Source organism: Bombus bifarius, unplaced genomic scaffold (genome assembly GCF_011952205.1).
Source record: "Bombus bifarius isolate JDL3187 unplaced genomic scaffold, Bbif_JDL3187 scf7180000008072, whole genome shotgun sequence".
NCBI classification, from domain to species: domain Eukaryota; kingdom Metazoa; phylum Arthropoda; class Insecta; order Hymenoptera; family Apidae; genus Bombus; species Bombus bifarius.
This window is the reverse complement of record NW_022884432.1, coordinates 298,624-316,845: the sequence shown is the minus strand read 5'-3', so window position 1 is coordinate 316,845 and position 18,222 is coordinate 298,624. Positions and strand designations below refer to the sequence as shown.

The window sequence follows — 18,222 nt, the reverse complement described above, 5'->3', positions numbered from 1 at the left end:
CTCGATAAACAAAGAAGCAGAGCGGCTGAAAAATACCGTTGAAAAATGAAATTAATGGACGTATCGTCGATCGATTCTCTAGAACCTCGACGCAGCTGGATAACGATCACGCGAAAGCGTTTCTATTAAATTAATTAAAATAAAATACACGGTAAATTAAAGAAGATCCTTTGTTCGCGCTTCCGATCACACCGGTTTGAATGGCGAAAAATTTCCCGGTGTAAATTTCGCCTCCGTAAACCATTCTAGACGGGCCAAGACGAAAACCAGGGATGTCGTTAATCCGTAATAAGATCAGGGTTACGTAGTCACCTGAACGAAGATCGCCCGATCGATGATCGAATGAGCGAAGGAAGAGGACCGAGGATGTTCCTTTTCCCCTCTTCCAGCTCGTATAAAAGTCCGAATGTGTCGATCCAGCCGGCACAACAGTGAAAGATCGTCGGTGAAAGACGTTCTCCTTTGCGACATCTACCTTTCGTCCTCGTACCCTCTTCGATCGCCGCGAAATACAACGATGTTGATCTATCTGGTGAGTTGTTCGATTCCTTCGTCGTGTCAGTTCTTTAACTTTGTCGCCTCTACCGATTTTTCCAATTTTTCGAATTTCCGACTTTCTGCACGTCGACCGTTTATGTAAAAAAATTGACTAAAGAAAAAGGGGGGCAAAGTTTATGAGAACTGTGAAACAATCGCAATTGTGTTATCACACTCTTAACAGATCTAGTGAAAAATTCTTTCAAATGTTGTTTCAATCGAGCCAAGAAAATGTCAGCCAAACGTTATTCGAAAAAGTGCTCCAAATAAAACTTGTTCCATTTCAAGGGGGATGTCTTGTTATGATGTTTAGATTTGTCTAAATGCTCTTTGTTTTCTGTTTTTCTTTTTTTAATGTGAATTACACAATTTTTCGATTCTCTACAAAATAGTATTAGGGTACTTGTATCTGAAAGTGCCTACTTTAAAAAATACTTCGATCTTAATTTCGTGGAATGGAGTGCACGTCAGACGAAGAGAACGTAAACATAAAGCGCTGCCATCTTTTCTTGTCTTTCATACGGTAAGTTTTAAAAGATTAAAGTTGAAATATCTTTTAAACTAATCATTTTTCAATACAAGTACCTTAATATCATTTTGTAGAGAATTAAAAAATGCATCGAATGGTGCATAGAAAAATGTATAGTTCCATTTAAAAAAATAGAGGTCATCTTGAAATCTCGAAGACGCGTCCGCCTAAACAAGATTTGCGATCATCGCAAGATATCCCTCTAAAAATAAAGTAAGTTTTATTTGAAACACCTTTTCGGATAGTGTATAGTTTAGCAGATATTCGCGTGGATCGATTAAAATGAAATACCCTGTATTGTATGTATATATATAATGATAAACAAAATTATAATATCTGACTAATAGTCACTCCAATAATACTCCAGTTTCGATTAGAAATGTTTTTCTTCTCTCTTTTTAAATATTCTCCCCCGGAAGAATATGATTCCAGAGAAAAAACCAAAATTTACTCGTGCAAGTTTCAATTCTCCAAAGCGCTTCCGAGTATTTTTTCGAAATGTTTCAGAATTTCTTTCATAATCGTATAAAGTCTTATCGTATCGATATCCGAGAAATATATGTACAGTGGATACAGTGAAAGTTCGAATTCGGATAATTTCTTGATTCTTATTTGGCAATGCATACTAACCAGTAATTAAAAATAACAGTTATCTTAGCAACATTTTTTTAAGAAACGTCATTGAGTAAAAATTAATTTTAATTTTAATTAAATTTAAGAAGCCAGTCATCAATAAATCTTAAAGAAATTTCTGAAAAAATGAAATGTTTAAAAAAAACTTAATTTTCCATTGTCGATGATGGAATTTAATTTTGATTACAAGTAATCAATATAAATGACCAGATTTTTTTTAGGTTACCAATAACTATTATCGATGACCCGAATTTTGTTTTGGTTACCGATAACTATTATCGATGGTGACAATTTTTTTTTATTACCGCTAACCAATATCGACAACAAAAATTTTCTACTTACATTCGACTATTGTCAATTGTTATATTATTACTGATAATTAGTATTCATTGACAACATAAAAAAGCTTAATTATAAAACTCATATATGTTATTAAGCAAAGAAGACGATATGAAAATATATGAAACAAAGAATAGGATAAATATATTATAATGCAATATTTTATTGTATGTTATCTTATGTTCCACATATCATTTTCATACTGTTTCTTGGCATAATAAAATACATAAGTTTTATAAGTAATCTTTTTCAGTTTGTCAATAAATATGTACAAATCATCAGTAATATTAACAACAATTGACAATAGTCCAGTGTAACGAAAGTATACTTCTGCCGTCGATAATGGTTATCGACACCTAAAATAAAACTCGGTCCATCGATAATGGTTACTAGAACTGGTAACTCGAAAATGGTAACTAGAAAATATTTCGCTCATCTATATTGGTTATTGGTAACCAAAATAAAATTCCCATCATCGATAATGTTTACCGCTAATCAAAAATATTTTAATCATTTATAATGGTTATTCGTAACCAAAAATTTTAAATTACAGAGGTCTATAATTACTTTTATACCATAACTTTTTAATTTGCCTTGTAACGGTTATGATATCTGATAGTAGCTAAAGTAGGTAATATTTTTAACAACACGTTGATGCTCATTTTTCCGATCTGTTCTTCACGACTGGTCTTCGTGTAATTTGATCTCCTGTGGAACCTGTTGATTACCCTTACATGTTATGACTTCTCTTTCGGATCGTTTATAATTTGTTCGCAATTTGCAACTGAAATATACTATCTCGGCCCATGCAATTTGAATTCTATTCCAAAAGTGAGATCACAACTGACAGGTTTGTGCGCTAAAAGCTGTCTTGAAATATCTAAGAAATAATAAAGAAATTAGATGAAAAAAAAGCTGGGGTTCAATAAATTCATTTCACTTAACTAAACAAATTGTATCAAAACGTTGTAAAAATGAAATTTATCAACAAAGCATTTGAAATTAAACAATTTTTCTATATTTATATTTGGAATCATTTTATATAATGAAGGAACTTCAACCAAGTGATGTAAAACAGAAAGGAACAATCAAAAACAGGACGTACACTTAGTCAAGTACAACAAACCATACGCATAAAACTTTGTATTAAATTAAATGATTAACAGTTCCAAAAAAAAATACAAGAATACAATTTATAAAGATAAAATTGGATAAATAGTAAGGCAAAATGTAAAAAATAAAATATTGTAAAAATAGTTATTCGATTATTTACTCGGAGTATTACATATTTTAATATGTACTCAAAATTTTTAAATCCTCTATTTTACACAGAAAAGTGCAGCATTTTCGTTTAATCTAAAATCTTTCTATTTTGAACTTACACAAATACGAAATACAAATACTGTGGACTGAAAAAACAAAAATTTTTATTTATTTTTATTTATTATTATATATTATTATTATTATCATTATTGTGTTAGGTTTCTGCCTGTTAGGTATCATTCTGTTATAAAAATATATGAGTAGATACACAAGTAAGCATATTCCAAAAAACAAAAATTATTTCACAGTAGTTTTATAGAGTCAAAAGAAACCGAGCAAAAAATATCCCAGTTATGATAATTCGCGATTAACACTCAGCAGCCAGCCTCATTTTCCGCTCCAAATCTGCTGTGAATTAGAATGCTCTGGAAGAAACTTATATCAAAGTAACCGTATCAATTGTAAAACGTTTTTACCCATTTTAGTCTACAATTATATGTTATAGGTTTCCATTTACGCTATATATGTAATGTAATATTATAATACATAAAAAAGGACAATCATAATTATTAACATCTGATAAAAATGAAAGATATTTGATATATTCAATATATGAAATTATTATTATCATTATTTTTTATTATTTATTATTATCATTCATACGTCGACCTTTCGCTCGCTACAAGTGTAGATAATAATCGGAATACGAATATAGGTAAAAAATTAATAATATTACAAAAATATGTAATTAAACATAAAAATATCGATATTTCTTTGATATAGTGTTAGATTTGTATTATCCTTCTTACTAGTAATTAATATCGCATTACTCTAAATGAAGGTACGCTATCTCTTAGTACTCTAGGCAAATTACTCTAATTAGTAGTGCAGTTTCTTTACATCATCTTCAGTCTCGCTTTCATAATTTGCGTTCTGTTTTTATTTGTACTGTGTATATATTGTTAATCTGAGTTCGCTATACGTTGGGCAGTCTTTTAGGATGTGTTCGATCGAAGCATTACTGACTGACACATTAATTAAATATCATCAACGCGAACGAGAGACTTGCGATTTGATACGACTGCCAAATCCTTCTGGTTCATAGTTAAATGTGTATACCATATACTGACCTATCTAGCGCAATTCTAGAAATAATATTAATTTTAAGGAAACAAGCTAAAAATAAATAATAAACTTTACTTATAAAAGTCTTCGTTCTAAAAAGAATTAATTTTGGGATACGTACATTTAATTCATATACAACCTGAATAGTATATATATAATACTTCTTAATTTATCGTTTATTAAAATATCGCATAAAATAATGCAACATCGATAACATCGCAAATTATTAAAATAAATACGTACTGTTAAAAACAGAGGATTTTGTTAATCTTATTTACTCTATGTGTTTCACATATCTACATATCACGTATATATAACCATACCATGTGAAATTTTCTCTTTTCCTTCTCTTTAATTTACCTCGTTCGAGCTGTCTCCGACAAAAGATACCGAGAAGTAAATTTCATACTTAAATTCCATAACGAGTGTGGCCGTGTTTCTTTCGTGGGCGTCGATGCATCAACATTTTACGATTTCACTTGATTTTAAAGCAGAGATCTGGCCAGAATCGTACACTTCACATGCATTTTACTACAGAAACGAAACTTTTCTCCCGTCTTAACGATGAAGGAGAAAAAAATTTATACTTTATAACTTGTTTTATTTAGTTTATTATGTTACAAAAATTTTTGAGGTTATGAACCTTACTATGAACATATGAGCATATATGATGTTTACACTGACAGTATAGCATAAATAGAAATATAGATGTCTCTTATAATCGACAACTTTGAAAGTGGTCTAAGTTCATCTTCCTTTGTTTAGGGATATCGACGTTTCCATCGATTGAAAAATTCTTATAAGATCTACTTAGCTTTTTTTAGAATTAATTCCACCAGTAGTCATAAATAGACTCAAAGACACTTTCAAAATTGTACAGTTCATTAAATTTTAATTATTTAAAATTTATGTTTTATGCTTCAATCTATATATGTTTATAGATAAGAGCAGGAAACACAAAGTACTGTTGATTAATTTCAATATTATTCGTTTTTGATCATTAATGCCTCGACTATTTGAACATACTACAAATTACAGAAAATGAACTTACAGCACTTTCAAAATAAATGATTATGCAATTCCATTTATTAACGAAGTTTCAATTAATTAAAACGAACGAATAATTTGTAATTTAAATTAAAGATTGTTTATAAATAAAAAGTTCACATTAAAGCATATATAAATTTTTCATTCCCTCCATTTTTGCAAAAAATGAACACACTAGTTTCAATCTTATTAACCTTTTAACACATATCAATGTAACTATAAACCAGTGGGATAATAAAAGAAAAATATCGATAAAATACCAGAGATCCAAAATAACGACTATTTTAAACATTTCTTGGGAAAGTAATAAAAAAAAATTTCAGTCACTTATATTAGTTACTAGTAACCAAAATTAAATTTCTGTCGTCGATGATGATTACTGATGAACAAAAAAATTTGTATCGCTTATGATAAATCCGTGACCAAAATTTTTAAATCAAAGATATTAACTCTTATACTATACCTTTTTAAATTTCTCTTATAACAGTTATAATGCGTGTAAAAAACTAAACACTTTATTTTATTAGACTAAAAAAATGTAATGAAATAAAAATGTTTAGACCCTTTGCTTCATTGAAAATGATAAAAGGAAAAAAGCAAATAAATTTGCTCTCAAATACAGAGCCTGTATCGTTAAAGTAATTACTTCGTTTCACGGTTGTATTGCTAACGACGATGCATCTTTACGGACGATTAATCTTCCAATTCGTTCCGATCAATAAAACGTTCACGGAAGAAAAAGCTCATCAATGCAATGTTAAGCATCCGAACGTACGAATAAGGAGAGCGAAAATGTACAACGATGCAGTTGGTCCGCCGTTCGAAAGTAGCCGAATTGTTTTCACGATGAAAGTTGATCGCGTATTCCGCGTGCATGTGACCACGTACTCACGTGATCGATCTGTCGTAAGCAAGCACCTATGTACAGTGGTTCACGAAAGTATTTGAGAAATTTTTCATATATACGGTATGTTCTGTTTAACTGGAAACGGTCAAATATCTCGATAAGTACGAATGATGCGAAAAAATATTTCAGGCAAAAATCATTTGACGTCAAAGGGAACATATTATGTTTTTATACGTTTGATTTTGCGATCACCTTAAAACATCTTGCAAAAGTGACATTAAAATTTGTAACCTCCATAATACTTCTATTTTTTAGTTCATACTCTTATAGCTGACATTCAGACGTATATATATAGCAGAAATATTACTAGAAACACTTTTGTACCATCCATTATCAAAATGTGCACTTCAAAATTCCACAGAACAACGCAAGGAATTAACCTACAAGTGATTGCAATCACAAGTCACTCGCAACTGACTGACCGTTTTGGAAACACTAGAAAACTGCGAAATCATGTGTCGATAATGCAATGTAAGTAGTAGCATTATGAAAAACATCTTTATGTGTTCCCATGGTATATATTAGGTAACGCTAATGCTGACGGCATATCGATTTTTAAAGTTTATATCTCGATAGTGGATGATGCAAAAGACACGGGTTTGTAATGCTTTGAAAACGTCCGAATGCCAGCAACAAGCATATATATAACAAATATATAATAAAAAAAATAATTTAAAAATTTAATACTATCTTTACATGATGTTTCAAGGTCGTTGCAAGATCAAATAGATAAAAGTACAATATGTCTTTCTCGAGATCATACAACTGTTGTCTAATAAATTTGTCATATCATTCGTATTATTGCAGATATTTGAACATTTCAAGTTAAACAGGACATTCTGTATATAGCGGAATTTGTAGTAACCGAATTAATTGGGAAAGAGATGAGTATTCGAATGAAGGAATCCGGATAGTAAAACACGCGTCCTTTTTTTAACTATAACATTTTACAAAGCAATCTACCTTTCATGACAACTAATCAATATTTTTCTGTCTTGTTTTTATCGTCTCGTTTCATTAGTCATGGTTCTGAAGCATCTTCAAAATTGAGAACAGAAATACCCTGAACCCATCTTCAATATAGAAAGACTTCAAATCAAAAATGAAATATCGAACACCGACACATTATCATATACCTTAAAAAGAATAATTACAAGAACAATTACAAAGAATACGATATTGTTGTAACTATAACTTAGGTTTTGAAAATATAAATTTCAGGTTTTAAGTTAAAGGTTTGAGATTCGTAAGCTTAACGTTTTATGACATTTATCCAAAAACTATAAGCTACAGATGGAGAAAATAAATAAATAAGTAATAATAATAATGAAAGAATATACAAAAACAACAAGCTTAAAAAGTACACTATTTAAACAATCAAAATATTAGGAAAAAAGTGACACGAAGAATTGTAAATATTTTTAATTTCACTTTAACACTAACTAAATCTAATCTCAATCTAATATAAACCGCATTAAATTTCGTTAATTTTTTTTCACGATCCATTCACTATAGCGGAACCTAACCCTAACCCTAACGCATACCACATGTTGAATTTTTTTAATTTTGTTTGTTATATATTTTATAACGCTTTCATTATTCGACTATTTTATTAATAAATATTGAATTAAATTTCTTTTTTACCTATTTACTATTTAACACCTTTCACTTAATAGCATTCATATAATGAAATTGAGATTAGATTTAGGTATAGTTTTACAATAAAATTAAAAGTACTTATAATTGTTCATGATACTCCCTTGTTACATTTTACTTATTTAAATAGTCCTTTTTAACATATTGAAGTTTAAAAAAATCAAAGATACTGACCAAATTGCTCACTATTACCAATTTATTCCTTCGTTGGGCTTCATTAAATTACATTCTATGTTTCTGATGCCATGAACATTTCAAAATAGGGCAGGTTTTCATCGTCACTTTCATTATAATTTTCTTTTTTTCAGTATTTAACATTGGGACCTAAAATTAGGAACCCTTTTTATCCAGATTTCAGAACTTTTCGCATAATATACAACTAGAAACTAACATACTGCATTGTTGATTTATCGAAACATCGTATAACATTACTCACATATAATAAAGTCTAGATGCTTATTTTTTAATTCCATTAAAATTTTTCTCTGTTTTTGTTTCTTAATATCAATCATAGATCTTCGAACGTCGTAGACTCTTGTAATTTTTGCAACACTTTCACACCTTTTTTTTAACCTTTGAAATGTATTTTGTTTTCCTTCAACGCTCGATATAATACATTACTTTTTCGATGTTGTCATACACGCGTTTATAATATATTTACATACACATTATTAATACGTACAATATTAGCTTTGTACTAGGGTAATAGGGAAGATATGAAATTGTAAGAGATACATGTAATACTAAAAAACATAAGCAGAAAACTGCTTGCAATATTTATCCTCAGATCCCACTGTATTATACAAAACATGATATCTCATTAGCACTATAACGAGACACGACTATCATAATTATACTGGTGAATTTTGAAATGGATCTAAAAATTGACATAGGGATACAAGTTATTGGATTAGTGCAAAAGTTCGTGCCCAATTCCAACAGATGTCACTAAATTATTTGTGTGCAAGTCACATCTGTTGCTGCATGCTCGAACTTCATAGCGAATAAAAATAGCGATATTCAAGTCTTATTTCAACAGCAGACATTTGTTCTCTGACAGTTTTTACATGGTAAGAAAAAGATGTTGAAAATGAACGGAGAAAAGATTCAGTTACATCGTGTTATGTTCTACAAATTGCGGAAAATGATAAACAATGACGTTTTGCTTAATTTATCGGAAAATAATCCAACTTCAACTGAAGAAATTCCAGAGAAACTTTTTTATTGTACAAAGAAGTGATGCATGGTCTTGGAAAACGTCCTGAATATTTTTTACGACAATTTCCGCTGTTACACCTTCCTGGAATTCGTAGAGCATGACATGACGCATGGCATGACATGAAGAAAACGAATCTTTCCTTCGCTCATTTTCAAAATTTTTGCTTTACGATGTAGAAACTATCGAAACACAAAAGTCTGCTGCTGAAATAGCGATCGAATGTCCCTCTTTTATTCTCCATGAAGTTCACACATACAGTAACAGATGTGACTTGCAGGCAAATAATCTACTGACATCCATTGGATCGGGCACGAACTTATGCACTGACCCAATTTTTATTGGGAACGTACACTTTGCAAAGATCAGCAAACTATCTAAACAGTAAATTATTCGCCATAAACAGCCACAATAACCGTCTCTAACGTTGTAACGAGATATGACTTGTGATTATATTAGTGAAATTAGAAACGAATCTGATAATTTACATAAGACTTACAGGATATTTATTGGCAGCATACAATTTGCAAAAACCAACAAAGTATTTGAACAGTTAATTACTTCCTATATATATTAATGAGCCACAATAGTACAACCGGTAGTGAAACCATCTTTAGTACTAACTACATGTTTAAGACTGCTATTCATGTAGCATACTAATTGTTCAAGGCGTATGTTTGCGATAAGTGTCTTATAATTTCTATATACATTTTTGCATTGATTTCAAATTTTACTATTATAATATATAATGAAGAAGGCCGTATCTCATTACAGTAACGAATTTTCAAAAAATTTCGTATAATAAATAAATTTGATAAATATTTGAATAATTTCATGAGGCTATACTTTTATTCGGACTGCTACTGATATTTACTATAAATTGAATGGTCATCACAACTCTTGTTTTCTAGTTATTTCGTTATAAAATTGTTATTTATATCATATGTGCCTTATAATGTAAGGCTAAATAAAACAAATGCTGCTAGATTTTTCCAATAAATGTAACAAGTAGGTACGACCAAGTAGTTATAACCGATAGTGTCATAATATCTACATTATAAAAGATTTTTATTTTATTTTTTTTAATTTTAAAATTTATATTACATGGTAATAGGTTAAGTAAATAAAGAAAGTTCATATAAATTTATGTTAGAAAATGCTTTATTGAAGAGTTATATAAGCGTTAGTAAAAATTTGTATTAATTGTTTTGGCAGTCACAATAAATAAATGTTCGAAATTTCTTGCTTCTGCAAGAATGCGAGCTTTCATTCGAACTAATGACTGTCGGACTCTTTCAAATATTCCTGCTGTCGTGAAAATAATAGTAAATGCATTTTGGACGTATTCCCAAAACTGGTTTTCTGTCTCTATCACATTTTCATAAATCAACTGTTTAGCATGAGCCCCATAAATAATACTGTCTACGATTCTGCATAACGAGTCTCAAGGAAAACCTTCCCGGAAATTTTTAAACCCTCATGACTCTTCAACAAAGCACTTTCGTACATAAGTTTCTATGAATTTCTTTTACCTGCTTAACCTCACTAACACAGCATAAATTTTGTTCCGACCTTTGTAGTATGCACTTTGTGTTAACTATAGTGCAAGTATAATTAATGCAATTTGTTCCAAAGTAGGTACGATCTGTATTATTTACTGCAATTAATATATTCATCAAAAAATTCTATCATGAGTGTTCGAATACTTCCGTGACCCATTGTAAGCGCATACATACTAGAAACGCAGCGAAAGAGCAGTCGTGACCGTTTCGCAATCAATTTTCTACCACGTTAAATTGTTACGCTTATGCAACTGCTCTTCCTTTCCTGTCGTACGGAACGAAATTCGAAGAAACTACGTAAACCGACACCCACGCGCGATCTTGGCGCTGCTGGATCGTCAACAACTAACAGTAAGTTCCCACATCTTTGAGGAAATTTCACTGCTCAGCCGGTGTTGGTGCTCAACGACCGTTTCGTTATCTTTCTCGCCAACGTAACTATTCCTGTATTGTTCCCTGCCAACACCGATGCGATAATCACGTTAACCGTTAAAGTATTCGTTATCTTCAGTTCTATCATTTCCTCATCATTAGCTATATCTGCTTTGTCCTTTCTTTATGAAAGAGATTCTGTCACAGGAATTTTGATACACTTTATCGTGGGAGGAAATAAACTAAAATCGCGATACAATACAATAGACTAAAATAATAATAATAATCAGATAAAAACACTCGCAGCATCTTTTCAAAGAGGAACAGATATAAACATAGCAATCACACAAGCAGATACACAATATACGTGGTTAAATCTAAATACAAATATGCTAAATATATGCACCGGAATAACCAGAAATACCAGACCAAACAATAGAAAGGTGTAAGACGAAACCATTACATGGAAAACGTGTAAATATCGCGGAACAAGATGATATAAACGCTGAGTTGACATATCCATGGCTCGAAGAAGGAGATTTGTAACCAGCAATTGCAGGATTTATGATAGCCATCTGGGACTAAGTTATTAAGTTACCAGGAATCACAGAGAATACATATTGAAAGAAGAAATCGAAGATGATAAATACAGCAAATAACAGAAACTATGAAATGCGACGCATTATATACAAACAGACATAACCAAGCAACAGGAATCATTCACAAAATCATACAAAAGTACAAATTTACAAAAGAAACGTAAAGATATATTGACATAGAACAATACAGATAAATTATACAATAACAAATAACGAAACTAATAAATAAAAAGAACAGAATGACATACCTAATAGAAATTATCAACCCCAACGGCAACAGCATAACAAAGAAATATCAAGAGAAGATAGGAAGATAGCAGAAGAAATAACAAAAATACGACACCAAACAATTGTAACCAATAATCCACTAATAATCGTATCAGTAGCCGGAATAACATCCAAATGTTTTCGTAAAAATATACAAGAATTAGGCCTGAACATAAACATCTATACATGTATACAGAAATCAGTTCTTTTAATAGCCACAAATATAACACACTCATTTCTACCGTTAAATCGGTCAATATAGACAGACTTGGCATCATGCCCATATACGTGCATACGTAATACCCGTACTGATGAATATATGGATAATAATAATATTTTATTGTACACCAGACTTTATGTCTGTTACACGAAGGTCTTTTGACACAGTGAGCTGGTTCATTTAAATATACTTTTTCTTATCTTAGCGACGGCTATTCTACATACATTCTAAATACATTTATTTATTACAATATACATTAGACGTAAATATAGTATATATAATGATGGCATAATATGCACATGTGTGCACTTAAACTATAATACTAATACTATAATACTATAATATCAAAATATTTAACTACACTTGTAATATTGTTCAGTGTTTACTCCTTAATGCTAGATAAACTGAAATACTAAGTAAAGTATAGATACTATAAAACGAAATATTATATTATATTTACGCAATTTTTTCTAACAGTCTAAGTCATTCACAAATTTATCTTATTTTAATCATTCTAAGAAATGTTGTAAAAAACGTGGGTTGACCAATGACCACTGTGGCGATCAATAAGTTAATTATGTTTTGACTGATGTTTAAATATGATATATTATGTGCTGTACATAATATTTTACATAATTGTAGAATGACATATATTATACATTGTGAACTTTTTGGAATGAAGTATAGTTTAGAAGATACATATTTATGTGGATCGATAAAATGAGACACACTTTGTACACTATGTACATAGATACGTTTTATATCATTTGTGATTACTTGATTAAACAACGTTCTTTTTATAGGAAAATCTTGTACAAGATCGTATAATGAAAGTTGCAAATTAACAATATTTCATTTTATAAAACGGATTGCATAATCAAAACAATATTTAAATGTTTAAATGTTCATGATCAAAAAAGGATGACAAAAGTTTAATATAAAAATTTAACGAAATATTCAATTTAACAATAAGACAAAACCTTTTCTTTTGTAGATAATCTCTGATAAACATCTGATCTAAATATTTAATCAAAAGAACAATGATAAAGAATAATGAGTTTAAGCTAGATAAAACGTTTTTATTGTGTGGGGATTGAAGAAAGAGCGAGAGAGATGTAGGGACAATGATGAGAAAAAAAGAGAGTTTCGTCCTGGGTCCGCTGCTAGACTCGTTGATTAACCTAGTCGTTTGGAAGTTCTGCTTGTAGGAAGTGCTTAGAGTGGGAACACTAGTGGGAAAGTTTCACGTGTCGCACTGGAGTAGGTTAAGTGGAAAGGTTAAGTCACATATCTGCAACGTCATTTCTACCAGATAGTACGAAAATAGCTTATCTATATGCATATTAAATAAGGAAGCCGTTTCTGTATTGAGACTGAAAATATAACAGTTTATATTTCGGTAGTCATTTTTCTCAAAACCTCTTGACTCTTGACCAGAAACGTTTATCTAAACCAACACGGCAGCGTAGATCTCTGGTGGCAGGGCGGAAAAGCTTCCTGCAATTGTTTCTATAAACTTACTACTCAAAACATAGCAGTCGAGATGAAATAAATAAAGTGATGGAAAGCGGTTCACTTAATTAAAAGATTCAAACAAAAAATCACGCATTATTTATATGATAATTGGCTGACTTCGTTATCCGAAACATATTATTTTTCTAATTTAATGATACTCGTTTATGTTGACATTTTAATCATGGGAATTCCATTGAAGAAACTTTCACGAAATCAATGAAGTCTAGTACCAATTACTCTACTATTCAATTAACTACTAGTTTCGTAATCAGCCAATAAGGAGATAATTATACGACTTTTAAGAAACAATGCAGCAGATTCTCCCGCATAAAGAAAAAATAAACAGAGCGAGGAAACTCGAAAAGGAAAAGCCAGGATGCAAGAGGAAAAGTAAAAGACACTACTTATTTTTTTAAATATAGTCACTGCACTGGAAATAATTAGTATGACACTTTAATTACGCCATCTTTGTTCTCTCTCTTCTCCCTTTTCCTTAAGAAAATCTGTTTCTTTTCAACGGTTAATATCGATACTTAATAGAGACAAATTACTTAATTTCTAAAAAAATTAAACCATAAATCCTTTACTTTATCACTATCTGATATTGGCTAACATGTTTGATCATCTTCGCTACTGAATTTATTTTCATTTATTAGAATTTATGTTTAATTTAATTTTTGGCGTGAAAGAATTAATTCGGAATATCGAATTAATTCTAGATAACTCTGTAATATATTCTGGAAACGTAAATCAAATTGCTGCATAATATTAACTTCGAACTTAATATGTCTGTTTATTCAAATGTACTAGCAGTCGATAGATATGAGAGGTTACATATGTTTTAAGATTTACACTTTTTTACATGAAAATAAATTATTTTATCATGTCTTGTTATTCTTGTCATTCTTGTCTGATACTCGTTGAAAGAATGTTATTACTTAATTCAATTAAGAATTTCAATCTCTTCAAAAAGTAAAAGTAAAATATTTTAGTTATAAAAGTAAAATTTAAAAGACCTTACATTTGACTTCAATAACTGAGTATAAATTCATTAATATTCTATTTTTGACATTGTTTCGATAAATACAGGGTAGTCCGTCTGACACGACACATTTACAACTATGTAACAAAAAATTTTTTAACCGAAATTGATCAGTATCGTGTTTACAATAAATGTCTATAATAAAAAATTTCGAAAATAATTTGTTTTCGTGAAGAAACCAAGCTCACCTTGGATTTCTTAAGTACGATCATATTTTTTTCTTATTACATTATAGTAGACGTCAAGATGAATTCGAACTACGGAAGAATAAAAATCTATTGTAATTATCGTAATCAGTGAATAGTGCATCTAAAACGGGTTTAAAATGATGTCAATGCTTTTCTACTGTTTCCCTAAAAGGAAAGTGTAATTAAATGTGAATTAAACGTCTACAGCTGATACTATGTAACTGTCCCCTTTAGCCAAATCCATTAAGCTAATTGTGGTTATTTGCAACTACTGGCTTCTACATTTATTAGCATTAGATTTACTTTAAACACATTTATTGGATTTAATGAATCGAAATTATTAACTAATTTATATGTAAAGCTAATGAATTAGAACTTGAATTCAAAACTTTTTTTTATCACAAAATATGATACGATATTCACTATGGATATAAAAAATATGCCTAAATCGTAAGTAGGCTTCTGAATCCGAGTAATTCAAAACTTTAAATCCAGCACAAACTTATTATTAATATTATGCATTTCATAACGAGATAAAATGGAAAGGTTACAAAATTAGGAAATAGAAATAGGCGATACTAATCAATTTTGAACTTGATGAAAATGCTTTCTACTTATATGAATGTCGCGACATAATATAAATTTAGCTATAGAATAATATAGAAGAATTCATGTTTATTATGTGTGGACGACATATGTCAAATACCCACTTTTATCGCTTTTCTTCTTCTTGAATTACAAATCAATATGATACAAAACAGCTTTATCGAAAAATCAAACTTTATTATTTCAGTCTAATAGAAAAGAAACAATATTCAATGAATTTAACCGTATTGTTCATAAAATGAAGTTTGTACCTTATTTAGACACCATAAGAAAGAATTATTTTGAACATTATAATCATTGCGATTTGATAGGTTTGCAATTCCAATTGTTACAAATAAAATATGTTACAAAATAGAAAATCACGAAAAATGGACATTCCTCGTTTTTTCTCCTTATCCTTCAATTTCATTATAATAACTTCGAGATATTGAAAACTCTTTCAGACCACGCTACTATTGGTAGCTTCTACGACAGTATACTCGAAACCAGCACCGGAACCACCTAGCTCGTACTTCCCTCCATCGAGCGGTGCTAGTCTCTCAAGCGGTAGTTATGGTCCCCCAGACCGCTATGGGCCACCCCAACAACAACCTGTCGTCCATAAACACGTTTACGTTCATGTACCACCTCCGGAAGCGCCAGAATACAAACCACCAAAATACATACCACCCGCAGCACCACCACAGAAACATTACAAGATTGTGTTTATTAAAGCACCTACTCCACCAACACCAACAGCACCAGCTCTACCACCATTACCGCCTCAAGATGAAGAAAAGACTTTGATCTACGTACTGGTGAAAAAGCCAGAAGAGGCTCCAGAAGTTGTTCTCCCGACTCAAGCACCAACGCAACCCAGCAAACCAGAAGTCTATTTCATTCGATATAAGACACAGGTAAAGTACACAAAGTTTAAACATTTAAAGCAAAATTATGCTGACGATTGTAAACACATTCGAATGATTGGACGTCAAGTCCAAATCAAATGAGACACTAAATAAATACAATTGTGAATATTATAAATATTTATTATAATAATTGCATTCAAAGAATCTAATCAAGATATCTACTTAATACTGATTGACATAATCATTACTAATGATTGAATATCAAAATAAACAATATTATATTACGTACTTTATGAACTGAATTTGTGTTTACCTTCATGTGTATACACAGAGTCACAAATTTGCAGTGTATATAAATACATATAAAGATATGTATGTAAAAAAATTAACACTACTTTAAAGAACCACTTTTATCATTACTATATCCTATCATATATAATTACAATTGACATGTAATATTTTATTATTGAGAAAAATTATTTAGAAATGATTTTATCTGGGATTAGAAAATATCCACTATAAGTAAGCAAATAATAATTAGATGTTAGATAAATTTAAAAAATAACTGTTAAAAGTCAATGAAGCACTTATTTATCACAAATACAGGAATTTTTTGAAACAAGTTGTAAAGGGCTGTACTTTTCTTATGTTATAGAAGGAACAACAAAATGCAGAATATGGACCCCCACCACAATCACCTCCTTCAGATAACTATGGCGCTCCACCATCAAGCCCTGGTGGCCCTTATTAAATAATCCTATTCCATAAGAATGCTCTGAATCAAATACTCAAAACACGTGAATCTCGTGAATTATAGAGATTTTAGTCAATAATAACACTCATCATCCATGAGATTTTGAGAAAATCAATCTGTAAGTAATGTTATTACTATTACAAAGTTTTGTGACTTTTACGATTAGACTGAGATACTATTTATCTCTGTCAATGATAGTATACTAAAGACACTTTGTAATGTTAATATCATTAACCATAAGTTGAGATGGAAATTCATGCATAATACTTGTATTAATTTATTATATATATTACTTTTATCTCTATTAATTTCAAATTATTATCAAATGAATCAGAAAGAAAGTTATACAATCAGAAATATCTTTTCTGCAAATTTCAACATTATTTTAGAGCACTATTCACAAAGGATTATCACATATAGAAAGTTAACAAATTCAGAAATTTCTGATTAATACAAGATACACAATGAAAATTATTGTAACTAATATATATGTATATTTTAATAAAAAACTATTTGTACTTTTGTAAAAAGTTTCACTTCATTAGTTTTACATTTATTTCCCCTTTAAAGCTACTGTAATATGAATTTTCTTTTTCGATCAATATACACAATTCAATAAAAGTAGATCAGAAACTAAAGAAGATACAAAAATTTAATTTAATGCAAATTTATTTGGAACAGAATACAAAAGGATAACAAACAATGGTTTACAATTCCAAGTTTATAATTTTGATATACAAGTATATTAAAAAATTACTTCATTTAAAAAGATATTTTTATAAATAACTTGACTGTTTAAAATATAATAACAATGAAAAAATATTCAATATGTTCGCTTGTATATCTATAAAAAATTGTAAACCTGTAGTTAGTATTACAACTTTTACTGTAAAAATTAGTCTTACTTGTTTAAATAATCTATAAAAGTATTTCACAGATTCAGAAAGATTCTTTTGAATTATTATAACTTCCAAAAAAATTGTCTAAATATTTTATC

At 29.9% G+C, this 18,222-nt stretch overlaps 1 protein-coding gene across 1 annotated transcript; it reads left to right on the top strand.

Moving 5' to 3' along the window:
• Window positions 1-437: 437 nt before the first annotated feature.
• LOC117208421 (pollen-specific leucine-rich repeat extensin-like protein 4) lies at window positions 438-17,755 on the top strand. Its single transcript, XM_033449615.1, has 3 exons — window positions 438-532; window positions 16,067-16,519; window positions 17,127-17,755. Exons 1-3 carry the CDS (start codon window positions 518-520, stop codon window positions 17,220-17,222), a joined length of 564 nt encoding a protein of 187 aa, XP_033305506.1. The 5' UTR covers window positions 438-517; the 3' UTR covers window positions 17,223-17,755.
• The last annotated feature ends 467 nt before the right edge of the window (window positions 17,756-18,222 follow it).